This window comes from Dipodomys merriami, unplaced genomic scaffold (assembly GCF_024711535.1).
Source record: "Dipodomys merriami isolate MVZ:Mamm:240054 unplaced genomic scaffold, mDipMer1.0.p SCAF_15, whole genome shotgun sequence".
Taxonomy (NCBI): Eukaryota; Metazoa; Chordata; class Mammalia; order Rodentia; family Heteromyidae; genus Dipodomys; species Dipodomys merriami.
The window spans coordinates 11,408,818-11,424,881 of record NW_027202826.1 but is presented as its reverse complement, the minus strand read 5'-3'; the positions used below and the strand labels follow the sequence as shown (position 1 = coordinate 11,424,881).

At 40.5% G+C, this 16,064-nt stretch overlaps 1 protein-coding gene across 2 annotated transcripts in view; it reads right to left on the bottom strand.

The window, feature by feature from the left end:
• Tmem131l (transmembrane 131 like) overlaps positions 1-16,064 on the bottom strand; it is a 126,128-nt gene that overhangs the window by 67,848 nt on the left and 42,216 nt on the right. For both annotated transcript variants that reach the window (XM_070022245.1, XM_070022246.1), the window contains exon 4: positions 3,877-3,945. In XM_070022245.1, the coding sequence (XP_069878346.1) occupies positions 3,877-3,945 (69 nt within the window). The remainder of the gene's footprint in view (positions 1-3,876; positions 3,946-16,064) is intronic.

Sequence of the window (16,064 nt, the reverse complement as noted above, 5' to 3'; positions counted from 1 at the left end):
TTGTTTAGAAAGCAAAATAGAAAAATAAAATAAAAAATAAAAAACCAAAAAACCTCTCTCTGGCATTTAGTGTCTCTCATTCAAATGAAAATATCTTTAGATAAGAAACTTTCTTAGGGCTTACTTTCTTAGGGCTTATTTTCTGAGTAATGAATTTAAAGAGGTCTTTTTGGGGAAGGCCTTTTCAACTCACAAGGAGAATTTATTTTATTAGGGCTTATAAAATGAAAACTTAATTGCTGCTTATGGCCATTCTGAGAAATATTGGCCACCCTGTAGCACTTTGAGCAGCCGTTCTTATCTATTTAAATTATGAGCCTTTGGAAAGCTCTGATGAAGGCTATGGCTCCTCCCTCCATAAACATGCACACACAAAGGCTTATATATCACTGTCAAACTTTCCACCAACCTCTCATGTTAGTTCTTTCCCCAAGCTCTAACAAAGGTACTGCAAGAGGACAGGAGCTAGTCTCTGGACCACCTATCCAGATCTACCTGTGATAGTCCCTTGAATCATTTCACTTTGATTCCCACCTCCAAATTCACTTTAGTTCAATTTTATTATAATAAAGAGCCTACAGTTCTTATTAGCATGGGCCAGAACTAAAACGACTCCAATTTAAGCAGAAACTTCGTATTGATTACCCCTTGTATTTCTCTAGTTTTATTCTGATAGCTCTAAAAAAAATTGTGCTTTAGGAAAAAATGCAATGACTGCATATGTTTCTCTCATATATAAAATACTTCTCCAAGTACTAACCACCACCAAATCCTTAGTTTTTCTTCTAGTTTTCACTCTTTTAATCAGTAAACTCTTGAAAGACTTCATATACTCAATATGCATTCTTAAACCTAAGTTTTTCATCTCTACTTGAATAAAACACACATCAATGGAATTTTAAAAAGAGAAACTTTGATTCTTCTAGTGTTCTCAAATAATATTATTAAAAATTTTTATACTACCATAAACATAAAGGTACCCCAAATACCCCTAGGTAAAGATATCTCAAGATACCGTTACTTCAGAGTAGTTGGTTATTATTTGCCTCTCTTCCCATAATTAATTTTAAATAAATAAGAATTCTGATGGTTTTAAGTCATTTATTACATGCTGTTTATGTAACTGCAATGCAAGATATCTGGTCTCAAAGAAGAACGTATACTGGACAACATCAGAAGACAATGACACATATAGAGGGCTCCTCAGCTTGGTGACAGCACCTACCAGAATCGCTACTGAAGAGCATCAGAAGATGAGGCTGCGTGAGCAGAGCTCCTCAGCCCAGTGACAGAAGCCACCAGAAACTTCGACAAAACGAGTGCCAACTAAGCTATCACTTAGCTATATTCTATTTTTTAATTTTTTTCCTGGTTTTGTTTTTTGTTCTCCTGGGGCCTGAACTCAGGGCCTGGGCGCCGTCCCTGAGCCTCTTTGCGCTCAAGGCTAGCCCTCTACCACTTGAGCCACAGTGCCACTTCTGGCTTTTTCTGTGTAGTTTTCTAAAGGTATGAGTTTCATGAACTTTTCTGCCCAGGCTGGCTTTCAACCACACTATCTTCAGATCTCAGCCTCCTGAGTAGCTAGGCTTACAGGTGTGAGCCATCAGTACCTGGCTTCCCCCCAACCCCATCCTGGGGTTTGTCTCGGCCTGGACTCTTGTCTCTAGACTTGTTTTGCTCAAGGCTAGGACTCCACCACTGGACTACAGTGCCACTTCCAGATTTTTCTGAGTGTTTTATTGGAGATAAGAGTCACAAATTTTTCTACGGAAGCTGGCTTTAAACTGTGATCCTCAGATCTCAGCCTCCTGAATAGCCAGTATTACAGGCATAAGCCACTGGTGCCTGGCTTGTATTTTTTAATGTGTTATGAAGATACAAATTTCCTTCACTAATGACAAACGGAAGATAATTCCGCACTATAAAAGAATAAATAAAATCTCTTATGAATGATTAGCACTTTTAATCTTGGGGCCAGTGAAATGTTAAGCCTAAAAATAAGTCCCAAGAAGCAGGCAGAGGCAACTGAGTAACATGATCTTAATTCTGCAGCCAAAAGGGTAGCCAGAGCTATGAAAAGGGATGAGGTTTGCTCAAGGTCACCATTAAAATAAACAAAAGCTAAAGTTGAACCAAAGCAGAAGAAAGCAGAACTTCCTGGTTATGTTTGATTCTAATGACTATAAATTATGCCATTTGGTAGAAGAAAGGTAAAACCTGACTCAAATGTCTTCTAATTTAGACTAGTGTATGCTCTTATTAACATTTTTTTAAAACCTGGTGTCCTTTCAGATCAAAGTCTTTAAACATTCTCTGGCTATCAGAGGCAGCAGTGAATGTATGTAGCAAAGACAAATGTAGTTAATATATACATGTACCCAACTGCATTGATTATACTAAAGAATAAATATATTAAGAACAAATATACTAAAATATATATATTATACTGAATAAATATATTAAGGCAGTCAGGATCCAAAGAACTGGAACTGGTCTCTTTATCTAACTATACTTACTACAACTGTTTTATTGTAACTACCCATTTATAATATAAACCCTTTAATGTATCCTAGCCTAAAAGATTTCCTTTTATAATAAAGACTTTGCACAAAAGCAAAAAACTCAATCAGAACTTGAAATCACTGAGGTAACTAGAAGTCCATTTTATTTTATCTGTTCTCAGTGAAATACTATAAACTCAGATTCTAGTAAATTTTAAATAAAAATATAATGTGTATTTTTAAAAGCTGACATTTAGTCAGGCATTAGTGGTTCATGCCTATAATCCTAGCTACTAAAGAGGCTGAGATCTGAGGATCATGGTTTGAAGCTGACTTGGGAAAAGCCAACAGACAGGAACTGTCAAGACAGTGCTACTTTGAGTCCTAAAGGTACATCAAGAAAGAAAACCAAGTGAATGACTGAATTAAGCTTTAAAAAATTCTGAAACCACTAGGAAATAACATTGTTTCAGAAAAACCAAGGCTTAATATTGGCTTCTTACTGAATTCTAACCACCACAAAAATAGCACAAGAACTAAACTTTAAAAACTACAGAAAGGGCCAGGTGCTAGTGGCTCAGGCCTATAATCCTAGCTACTCAGGAGGCAGAGATCTGAGGATCACAGTTCAAAGCCAGGGGCTGGGAAGGTGGCTCAGTGGTAGAGTGCTTGCCTTGCATGCATGAGGCCCTGGGTTCGATTCCTGGGCACCACATAAGCAAAAAGAAAAAAAGCTGGAAGTGGCGCTGTGGCTCAAGTGGTAGAGCGCTAGCCTTGAGCTGAAGAGCTGAAGGACAGCGCCCAGGCCCAGAGTTCAGGCCCCACAACAGGACCCCCCCCCCCCAAAGTAATAAAGCCAGCCGGGGAAGTAAAGTCCATGAGACTCTGATCTCCAATAAACCATCAGAAAACTGGAAGTAGTGCTGCGGCTCAAGTGGTAGAGCATTCGCCTTTGAGCTGAAGAGCTGAGAGACAGCGCCCAGGCCCAGAGTTCAAGCCCCATGACCAAAAAAAGAAAAAACAAACAAACAAACAACTACAGAAAGGGGACTAAGGGTATAGCTCAGTGTTAAGCATGTGCACAAGGACCTTAATTCAACCCTAGCATTGCAAAAGTAAATAAATATATAAATATGTGAAAACTGAAAAAAGGAATTATGCTCTACTTTCCATGAAAATATTTTAACAAATACTAAGATCAATATCCCTCTATTAATGTGTAAGATTTAAACATTGTATATACACAAAATGTTAAATTTTAGAGAATATATTCTCTATAAAAGAATATGATATACATGATATATAGAATATATATCATGAAAGAGTAAATAACACGCATATACCGAGTTATTAATTATAATGAAAAGATACTTACTGTATGCCAAAATCTAGAAATGATGGCTGGAAATGTAAGCCTTTTCCACTAAATAGTTTCTCTGAGAAGCTAAAAAACAAAATGAAGAGGAAGAGATAAGATACTCTTAGATTACGATTACTTTAACTTATCAAATGTATAGACTGAAATAGGGAAGGACTCTGTAGTCTTGATTTCTGTATAGACTCAGAAATATGGCTCTTTTCAATAAACTTCCAAATCTAGAAAGGGTATATCTACAGTAGATGTTGGCCCCTAAATCTGATAAGACTACTGGTAACAGGCAAAGGTCAGAATAGATACTGAAGGCTGACACCACTTCTAGATTTCCATTTTTAGCAGATGTTAACATCATTGTGATCTCATCTTTCTTCAGAATCAAGGGCTACAAAATCAACACACCAGAAAAGCATACCAAAAAACATAAACAGGGTATAATAAAGATACAGCAAAATAAACTAACAGATGAACTATCAAGTTGCATAATAAAAAAAAAAACTATAATCTAGAAAGGCTTAACTGGAGAAGCTGCTAAAGGCAACATGCATTGTTTTCAGAGATTCAAAGTAGCTTTCCAAAATAAACTCTTCCTATTTCTTCTCTCATCAAATTGCAATCTACCAGGCTGGCTCAGCTGTGGACATATTAATTTTATAAAGCTCTCTAGTCAACACAAAGTTTTGTGACCTTCAGCAAATCACTCTACAGATCCTATCTCCTCTCTGCCGGTGGCAGTACTTGAGTTTGAATTCAGGGCCTTCAGCTTGCTAGCCAGGCACTCTATCATTTGAGCCACATTCCAGTCCTTTTTGCCTTTTTTTAATGGAGTCTCACATTTATGCCTAGGCCAGCCTGGACTGAAATCCTCCTATTTAGGCTCAAGTGGTAGAGCACCAGCTGTGAACTACAAAGCCAAGCCAAGTTAGAATGTAAGGCCCTGAGTTTAAGCTCCAGTACTGACACAAAAGTAAATAAATATATAAGTAAGTAAACACAGAGATCACGGTTCAAAGCCAGCCCAGGCAGGAAAGTCTTTTATTTTCAATAAACTACTCAGAAAAGCCAGAAGTGGTACTGTGCCTCAAGTGGTAGAGTGCTAGACTTGAGCACAGAGAGGCTCAGGGACAGAGCCCAGGCCCTTAGTTCAAGCCTGAGGATCAGAAATACAGACAGACAGACAGACAGACAGACAGACAGACAGACAGACAGACAGACAGACAGACAGACAGACAGACAGACAGACAGAGGAGTTATTTTGCATCCCTGACAGAACACAGCAACAAATATAAGAAATGTAACCCCTGGGCCAGAGTGAGAGAAGAGGTGACACTGTCCAAAAAAGAAATGTACTCTTTACCTGACTGTAACTGTAACCCTCTGTACAGCGCCTTTTATGTAACCTTAGGTGTGTGAGAGTGTCTTACTGTGTAGAACATAGTCCATACACTCTTAGTTCTTGATGAGGAGGGGAAGCTACTGGGGAAAGAACTCCCGGCTCACATATGTTCAGCTTACCCCTAAGCTAGCCTCTTCTAAGTTCTTATTTTAAAGATGCCTACCTTCAGCAAAGAAATAAGCCCTCTTAGAGGCAGAATGCATGGACTGGAACTCTGTACATGCTGTTTTTAAAAAGCAAGACTTATCTTTTCCTAAGGTCACTTTTCATCTTTTCCTCAAACTTAAGCCACATTTTTCTCTATACATATAAAACAAACAGCTTGAAAAATGGTTGCCTAAAAGTAAAGATATTTCACGGGAAATAAAGCTGGGGTCAGGAGGCCCCACTACCTCCATGACAGGGCATGGGTCCCTTTTCTGCAGAAGGGGTGAGTTGTACTGGATCAATCTGACATCCTGTGATATCTGACTGCCCAGATGCCTTATTCCTAAGAAAATTAAATCTATTTGCCAGTATTGGACATACTGGTTAAAGAAAAATAATCTTAGGGAAATGAATTAACCAAGTGTTTTGGCTATTAGGATGACATACTATCTGACCAAAAATATGTCATTTCAAAGGCAACAACAATTTGTTCCACTCCCAAAGTGAAAAGCATGGCCACTGAGTCTGGTCACAGCCACACAGCCCTTTTGCAATCAAAGAGGGCCTAACTGCCATGAGGCAAGTGGCCAACCCAAGGAATATGCTCCCCTCATGTTTTAACACAGCAGATCAGTGAGACTCATGTATTAACAAGCACAAACTCAATGCTTGGAGAGTTCAAAGAAACAAGAGGAGAAACTGGGGTCACAGGGGAGGAGGGGAACAGGGTAACAAAGGTTCCTTTCCTTTTTTCTCCCCTTCCTTATACATTTTTGTTTTTCAGTTCTGGGTATGGAAGCCAAATTTCATTCTTGCTAGGGAAGGCCCCTATCACAAAGTCACAATCTAGACTCCAGTAGGTTTCAAAGAATGGGCTCTATGAAATGAGGCTTGAAGAACAGTTACCATGGTGGACAGAGGCCATACTCCCCAGAGCTGAAAGCATGAACAAAGACATAAAGGTTAAGAAAACCATGAAGCCTGTGTGGTAAACAGCACAGACCCAAGGAGAGATGAGGAGGGAGGGAAGGAAAGCAGCAGCAGCTGGGCAGAGGTAGCCCTGGGCACCCATGGAAACTCTCAGCAAGGCCCTGCTGGACTACAAGGGGGAGTGCAGGTCAATTCCACCGATGCTTCAGGAGAGAAGTCTCCTCTGTTATGGATCCTGCTGACTTTACACCTAAAGTAGATGGCTTGGACCCCTCTGAAGAGCTCCTGACCGGAGTTTCCATCTGTGCATTCTATGCATGGGTGACCGTAACACCTCCAGATTCCACCTTGGAATCCAAGATGGTATCCAGCATCATGTGTAAACCCTGTGGGGTCAGTGTACTAGTTTCCTACCTTGATGGATGGCTTGCCTATGTCAGGTACAGATTCCTGTACCTTCCTTAACCACATACAATTAATGCTGGAGGAGTGCTGTCCTAGGATTTCATACTTTCACATCACTTAATCTGCCTCCTCCTCTCCATTCTCGCTATCAAGATTTAATACTCAAAAGGAACTAATTTGCAATTCAAAGAACCTTAAAAATATATCATTACATTTGCACATTTAATCATACTACATTTCACATGCAAAAAAAATAAGTATTTTAGCCAAGTGGCTAACTGGCTTAGCAAAAACTAAAAAACAGGCCAGCAATTAAACATGTGTTTTCCTAGTTCCCATTCCAACTTTCTCTGTTTCAGTTTACCATTCTCCACCAGTTAAGGATCTGATATCGATATCAGACTCTAGGGTTAAGTCATTCTATTATATATTAAAATAATTAAGCATGATTTTAAAATGTACTAAATACAATATCTACTCTGCCTTTTACCTCTAGGATAGCAAATTACCATGAGATGCAATTCAATATTAGATTCATTAGATTTCAGCCATATGCTAATATACATAGGAAAGAAGAGACTAAATGCAGTCATAAGCTGCACTCTGCAGTGACCCAGCAACAGTAGCAGACACCCCTTTCAATTCATCCAGGGGATTTAATTGTTGTTAATTGTACAGTTCCACTCATATGCAAATCACACATCAAGAATTTTCCTTTTAAATTGTAATTTTTCTTTCAATTCCTCCAGGCCCTGAAGTGTAATTGCTGAAGAATGGGCAAAAGAAAAGAACAGCCCTGCTAGGTACTTCAGGCCCAGAACTAAGGCACCTTAGCACAAGTCCCCACCCCATCTGTTTGCCTCTCACTGCCAGGTCTGCTCCCGCTTTGCACCTGGTTCTCCTTTCCACCCCCCTCACCCCTAACAATTTCCTCTCTCCTTCCAGTGTGAAAGGGTAGCAAGCATCCCATGCACAAAAGCAAATGCAGCTGTGAAATAAACACCAGCCATAGAACACATCACATGGTTTAATCTATTCAATCCTTATACCAATAGCCACCAGTTCCAGCTCAAGACTGTAACAGTGATGGGGGGGAGGGGGAGGGGAGGAATGATGCTGTGACAAGTAAACATGAAAGCAACAGAAAGCTGTTGTACAAAACCTGATTACAACAGAAAAAAAATGCTCAGAGGAAAATAAAGTTATTAGGAGAATCTTCACTGCAGCAGTGGGAACAGAGGAGTATCAGTATCATTTCTCTGGATTTTCCAAAACTTCGAAGAGCTTCAGTCTCAGAGAATATAAAAATGGTATAAAAGTGGTATGCTTTTAATAACAACAAGAACAATAGGAAGGTATGTTCTTTCTAATATAGTTTATAATTATATTCCTTGTTATGGATTCAGACCACACATTTCCAATTCATAAACTTTTTAAAAGCTAACAAAAGTTTTAATTGCAATATACTTGGCTATAGTATATTGCTGGATTCTCCCTAACTCCTGTTACTTCTCAAGTCTCTCCTGCTCCCAATGCGGATACCGAGGCTCATCCTCAGCCCTCTGGCTCTTACCTAAAATCATCCAACCCCAGCACTCACTTCGGCTCTCAAGTCCCCACAGGTGCAGGAATAAGCTTTCGGTCTTAGCCACAACCCCCTCTGCTTACAAGGCCCAGCCTTGGAACCATCCTTGACCTGCCCCAGTCTGTCAGAAATTCTATGTACTTTCAAAACATAGCCAGAACCTCATCCATGCAACTGTCAGTCCAAGTACCAGCTGAGGGCAGCACTCAGTACTAACCCATTGCCTTGAAAAATCTAATTCAGGTCCAGTCATTGCTCAGGTCACAATTCCCAGATGACTCTCACTTTTCAAAGGCGTCTCCTCCATACCACATAGCACTTAATTTCCTCTGCTCCTTGGTACATATTCTGTTCCAGCCACAGGGTCTTGTGGCTACTCTTAAGAACACTTCAGATATACAGAAAGCCAAGGCCTTGCAGACACTAATAATAGAGCTATTTTCTTAACCAGATAGCTCATGGCAAATTCCCTTCTAATCTTCAAATCTTATAAAATCTCACCCTGCTGATGGACCTCAACTCCCTACACCATAACCACAGACCCTGGCCACAATCTTGACATCATCCCTTTTCCTTGCCTTTCTTCTTTGTGCCTATACTAGGGTTTAAATTCAGGGCCTCAAGCTATGGCTTAGCTTTTATTCATGGCTGACAGTCTACCACTTGAGCTTCATCTCCAATTCAGCTTTTTTGCTGGAAAATTGGAGAATGAGTCTCTCAGATTTGTCTATCTGCAATGTCTTCCAATAGTGATCCTCGGCCTCATAAGTAACTAGGATCATAGTTGTGAGCCACCAGAATTAATACAGGTATAAACCATTGCTGTCCAGCAAAGACAGACAATTGTTTTTGGAGTGGAAGGAGCATTAGAGTTTGAACTCAGGGACTGGCACTAGCAAGGTAGGAACTCTGCTACTAAGCCATATCCGCAGTTCCTTTCTACATTTACACTCTCCAGCATTCAAGAATGCTCCACAACCAGACTACATGGTCCACCTACAAGGATTTAGGACTATTTTCCAGCTAATGGGTCCCCAGCATTCAGGACAGCCACTCAAGTGACCTTTGTTAAATGAAAGAAAACTCATTCAACTGGATTTATGACATAATAACTCGGGCTTCACAATATTTTTCCATTATTTTTTTTTTTTTGGGTCCGGTCGTGGGGCCTGAACTCTGGGCCAGGGTGCTGTCCCTCAGCTCTTCAGCTCAAGGCTAGCGCTCTACCACTTGAGCCACAGCACCACTTCCAGCTTTTTTCTTTTTGCTTATGTGGTGCTGAGGAATCGAACCCAGGGCCTCAGGCATGCAAGGCAAGCGCTCTACCACTGAGCCACCTTCCCAGCCCTATTTCTCCATTATTGAGAATGAAGCTGGCCTCATCCTAACATATGAGAAACTACAGGACGTGAAACGTATTTCCCAAAGTTCATCTTCAACCTTTACCAAATCTAATTTACAGAGCAATGCAAATGTACACATTAGTGTTTTTAATCTAATGACAAGTTATTATTTCTCATTTAGCTTTTAGCAAAGTCTGATCTAATCATCCAAGGATATTCAAAATTAGGAGTGAATCACTGTCATTATGAAGATGGAAAAACAAGAAATTCAGAAATACAGAAGATATTGGAGCCTACTGAGAAAAGCAAGCTACTGAATCAAGCACTGGAAAGTTACAGAAGAGATAAAAAGGTAGAAACTGATTGACGAAGCAGATCTGGAATGGAAGAGGAGGTACAGGCTGCTAATCCTTGGCTCTGGAGAAACTTTTGAAAGTAAGAGTTGGGCCTTGTAGGTCTGGTTCAAATCCAAGACAGCCACCCAGGTCAGCAACACAGGAACCTGCAGCTTGACACTGCTCAGATGAGCAGATCTGTAATCCTTCAATGAGGACAAAAGTCAAAACTTAGAATATTTCTAAGCCAGTTACACAAATACATACAGACTCACTCGGCAGATATGAACCTCGTTCTCACATGTAGGCCCTCCCAGCCGTAAAATGGCCGATTGTAACCAACGTGATGTTAAAGGTATGAGGGATAAGAACCCCTGAACACACTAAACCTAAAGCCAACACCAATGATTCTTTTGTGTTGTTGGTGGTGGTCATGGGGCTTGAACTCTGGTCCTGGACACTGTCCCTCAGCTCTTCAGCTCAAGTGCTCTGTAGCACTTGAGCTGCAGGACCACTTCCAGTTTTCTTGTGGTTAACTGGAGATAAAAGAGTCTCATGGACTTTCTTGCCTAGGCTGCCTTTGAACTGCAACCTCAGATCTCAGCTTCCTGAGTAGCTAGGATTACAGGCATGAGCCACTGGTACTCGTCAACCAATGATTCTTTCATAATGTCAAAGCAATTCTTTTTAATATGTAAGCCAAAATGAGTGGAAACTGTTATGTGAAGCTGAAGAGGTTCCAACTAAGAGGTAGGTAAACTCAGTAACTACAATACAATGCATAAGGCTGGGTCCAAAAGTCAGCAAAGTTGGTAAACTTCTGGACACTAAAATACATTTTATGACTCTTTAAGAAAACAAATGCTGCCAGGCGCCAGTGGCTCATGCCTGTAATCCTAGCTACTCAGGACGCTGAGATCTGAGGATCATGGTTCAAAGCCAGCCCAGGCAGGAAACTCCATGAGACTCTTATTTCCAATAAACCACTAGAAAACTAGAAGTGGTGACGTGGCTCAAGTTACAGAGCACTCACCTTGAGCTGAAGAGCACAGGGACATGGCCCAGAGTTCAGGCCCACAACCAACAACAACAACAACAACAACAAAGCTAAAAGCATTGTAGATGGGGATAGGAGGGAAAAACTGGGAGAGAAAAAGGGAAAAGGGGATGTTGTCCAAAGAGAAATGTACTCATTACCTGACTTATGTAACTAACTTCTCTATACAACATCTTTATAATAATAAGAATAAAAAATTTTAAAGAAAAGTTAAAAAGCAATGGAGTATTTGCTAGCTGTATGAAAAGCCCAGGTTAGATTTCCAGCATTGCGCATGGGGGGGGGGGTAATATTTTCTTTTCTTTTTAACTGTATTTTGGGGGGGGTCTTTTTTTTGGCACTGGGGCATATTTTCTTTTGTGGGAAGAAAGAGGAACAATGTTACTGAGGTTTAAACTCAAGGCTTCACATTTATGCTCTACCACTTGAGTCATATCCTCAGCTCTTTTACTTCAGTTTTAAGACAGGGACTCATGTTTTAAGGCTATGGTCAGCTTCAGACTATAATTCCTGTTCTTTGAGACAGGGTCTCACTAATTTTTTTTTTTTTTGCCTGAATTGGCCTCAAACTATAATCCTCCTGTCTGTGCCTCCCAAGTAGCTAGAATTACAAGAGTGAGTAACATGCCCAGCCCTGTATTTCCTTTATAAAAGAACCAAGTTTCTTTCAGGAAGGACAAAAATTGGATTGTGGCAATGGTGCACAACCCTAAAAATATGAAGAAAAAAAACCATTAAATTGCACTGAAATATGGCATGTGAATCACATCTCAATAAAGCTGTTAACAAAACAACAAAAACAATAGCCAGTAAATATACATGCCAATTTCCAAATTCAATCATTCTGTTAGAATCCCATATGGGGAAATAAAAAAGGAAGCCTTTCCTGAAGATGTATTTTCTCACACAAGCAATCATCCAAGCCCTGTGTACACATATGTGCACATACAGATTTCTCATAAATAACAAAAATGTCATCTGCAGATGCGTCTCATTAGCACCATCCTCAGTTCCCATCATTCTGGGGCACTCTGTAAGCTATAGTTAATTCCTATTATGCCGGTGCAAATTTATCCTGCCAGATATTAAGCCACCTGGCAGTTACAGAGAACAGCTTTGCCTGGAAGTAGCAGGGATCAGGGGATTGTGGTTTGAGGCTAACCCCAGGCAAAAAAAGAAGTCCAAGAGACTTCCTCTCAACCAATGGCTGAGCCTGACATGCCAGAAACACAGCAAAGCCCATGTATGAGGATTGTAACACAGGTCAACTTGAGAATTAAACAGAGAACCTACTTCGAAAATAACAACGCAGCCAGTGCTATTGGCTCATGCCTGGATTCCTAGCTACTCTCAGGGGGCTGAGATCTGAGGATCATGGTTCAAAGATAGCCCAGGCAGGAAAGTCTGTGAGACTCTTATCTCCAATTAATTAACCATTACAGAACTGGAAGTGGTGCTATAGCTCAAGTGGTAGAGTGGTATAGCTTGACCAAAAAAGCCCAGGGTCCAAGTTCAAGCCCCACACCTAACCAAAAAAAAAAGAAGAAGCAAAACAGAGATAGAGGAGTGATTCAAGTGACAGAGTGCCTGCTTAGCAACCTCAAGGACTAGAGTTCAATCCCCAGTACTGCCATTAAAAGTTTTTAAAAAAGCTGGTAGAATTTTGGCAGATCTTAATCATGTGATTATTAGAATTTTGTAGTATATTTAAAAAATCCTATTAATTTAACTGCCATTAATTTGGTAAATGAAAAAAAATTGGAAGGAAAGAGACAATTTATTAGATAAGGCAGGGTTCTAAGACCTAGACAAGATGCATCTGAGCTCAATCAAAGAAGACATTTAGAAGGTATCAGGTACAGTACTTGAATCTGAATTAGCAGATTCCCCATAGGAGGTGAAGCAGAAAGCCCAGAAGTAATGTAATGTAGGTGAGAGAGACTGCTTGAAGGACTGTTTCATTAGGGTTCTAGTGAGTACCTTAAACTGTATTCAGCAGAGAAGCATCAGAAAGTGAGTGATGATCTCATCAGTCAATTAAGTGGACATCTGATGTAGGACCAAGCATGGTAGCAGAGGCAACTCTCAGGTTTTGGATCATGACTCTGAAGCAACCTACCTTCATGGTATGACAAAGGTACCAGCTGTCCTTATTAGCCAGTCAGTGCCCGTGGTTCTGGGACTGCTGGAAACTGGGTATAGACTCTCCTTCCTCAAACCATTTCTTTACCTTCTAATACAAGTACCTACTTCCTCGTATGAAATCCCTTTCTGCTTAAAATAGCTAGCTTGTTCCCTGTAGCTTGTTGCTGCGATTGAAGAATTTTAAAGTGGGAATTAACTTCTTTGGAGACAGAAGGTTCATGAAATATTCTGAATGCCCATTGCTCTGACTGGTTCTTGTAATGAGTGCACTGGGACTGCTTGAGAGAAGCTACCCCACCATCCCAAATATATTTCCAGGCCCAATTCCAGAGATTCTGATTTGGTCTAACTAGTGGAGCCCTGGAACACAATCTTTAAAACCGTCTGTGTTAAGACACTGTAGCATCACCATGACAAAACACCTGAGAAAAATCAACTAAGAGAGATTGCTTTATTTGGCTCACAGTTTTAAAGGTTTGAGTCCATGCTCAGCTAGCTCTGTTGTTTTAGGCCTCGGAGGCAGAAACATCATGGAAGGACATGTGGAACAAAGCTGCCTACAAAACTGTCAAGATGCAGAGAGAGAAAGGAAGGGTTTGGAGATAAACACTTCTCCCAATCAGACCCCACCTCCTACTCACCCATTTAATAGGAATCCATTGATGAAATTGGTGCCCCTCCCTTTTGCCCATCACCTGGCAGCCAAGCTTCTACCACCAGCCTTTTGGGGATGACACTTCACATCAAACCACAGCAGCATCGCCAGCTTATCTCAGAGAGACAGCCAATGTGGATAGCAGTGGACTGAATGATTTCTTGACTCTGTAAACTGGTGCTCATAAAGATTCCTTCTTAGAAGGAAGTGTTTAAGAGCTATACGGTTTTTCAAGATTCCTCTATAGATGATTTACCTTTTCTTTGATTTCAAAGGATAAACTGTCACCGCTGCCAACATGTGGCAGTGTTACTAATGTGAGAGAACTGGTGCCTGTAAAACAAATAGCAGTAGAATCTACTGAGCTCTGGAGGCCAGAGGGTTAGATGGCAAGTGTTATTCTACTCTTCTTTGACTTCTATACCATCCTCCACCCTCTCCCAAATCCCAGTCCTCCTATCTATCCCTCTCTTTGTCATCTCTGATGACTTTTCAAAGTACATGCTAATATACAGTTAGGAATATCACCACTGTTTCCTTATCTAATAGTATCTGCTAATTTGAAATTAATTAAGTCTCTGCACCACCATGCCCACCTCAACCAGAACTTTTATACAGCATTTTCTGGGGAAGTGAATGGGCACAATTGTAGAACACAACTCCTAGCCTGTAAGAGTTTATCAGTGGAGCAGCAGCGATCTAAGGAAAAACAAAAGGAGATGGCTCACATCTGTAATCCTAAGAGGCTGAGAGCTGAAACTCCTGGTTCAAAGCCAGCCTAGATAGAAATGTCTGTGCTATTCTTATCTCCAATTAACCAACAAAAAGCTGGAACTAGAGGTGTATGTAGCTCAAGTGGTAGAGCTTCAGTCGAGCAAAAAAGCTAACGATCCAGTGCAAGGAGTTCAAGCCTCAGTACCGGCCAACCCCTCACTCTCACTCCCCCCACATACATGAGAAACCACAAGAATTTTAGATGCTGCAAATAGAATATTTAAAACCAATATGAACTGTAAACTACTTAATTTGAGATAATGGTGGTGGTTCTTTTCTTAAAGCATAAAGTGTCTCCTTAAATTAATATATGGTAGCGTCTTGTGAAATAGCCAAGAGTCTATTTTTGCAATCAGCTCTTACTTAACAAAATACACAGAATGATTTCAAAACATGAGTATACAGAAAATTTCCCAGAGGTTCCTTGGAGGGTAGGGGGAAAAGAGAGGTCGTTAAAGCAAACACAGGGATTCAGGCCAGAGAATACACAACAATATGACAGAGATGGCCCTTAATTTGATCCTTTTGTTTTTTCCCTAAACAAACTACTTTTCCTACCAGACCTGGTGCTGTATTTGGGCTTATGTTAAGAATTTCCACCTCTGAGGATTCTGTTTTCTCTCACTGATTTTCATCTTTCAAACCACTCCTTCCCACTGTGCACTAGCTGCTTCTAATCAGGAGTCCACATGGGTTTTCTTACTTTACATATTTGCTCTTAGAAAATGGAAACATACACACTGAGTAAGTTTCTCTTTAGTTATGTTGAAAAAGCCTGGATCAATTTAAGTGGAAACTTTGCTTTCATTTCTTTCTCCAGCCCATCTACGTATGTTTAGAACTAAGTTGGGTACAATTTCCTTTATACAAAGTTCAACATGATAATCTATCTAATTTCCTTTATTACTGCACATACAAGTGGCTCTATGCAGAGAAGAACACATCCACTTTCTAGAGGTGAAAGCTCAACTTCACAGACACTAGGTTAAGTGTCATTTCTCATAAGCACCAAGATAAAACAAAGCACAAAGTATGATCCCAAAAGGCAGCGGATGAGATATTTCTGGAGTTCTCTGGACAGCAGTCTTGATCCCCTCAGAGGCTACAACTCTCCCAGGCCTTAGTCTATACACTACAGGTACACTACTGACTCCTAGTGTGACCTACATATCACAGTCAAATAAAGACCAGCGTTGGCTGATATTTCCCAGCTTCCGAAGTCTACTGCCTCTCCCCAGGGGAGGGCTGGCTCCCCCAAATCCAATCCCTATATTCCCCATTTTATTTGCCGACATTAATCCTGAGAACACCAAAACAGAAGTGTATGTTATACTGCTTGGCTTGTTAGACAGCAATTTTGACAAACACATTTTGTGCTGTCAAGGCCAAGGCAGGGCACCTATAACAGGCAAGACC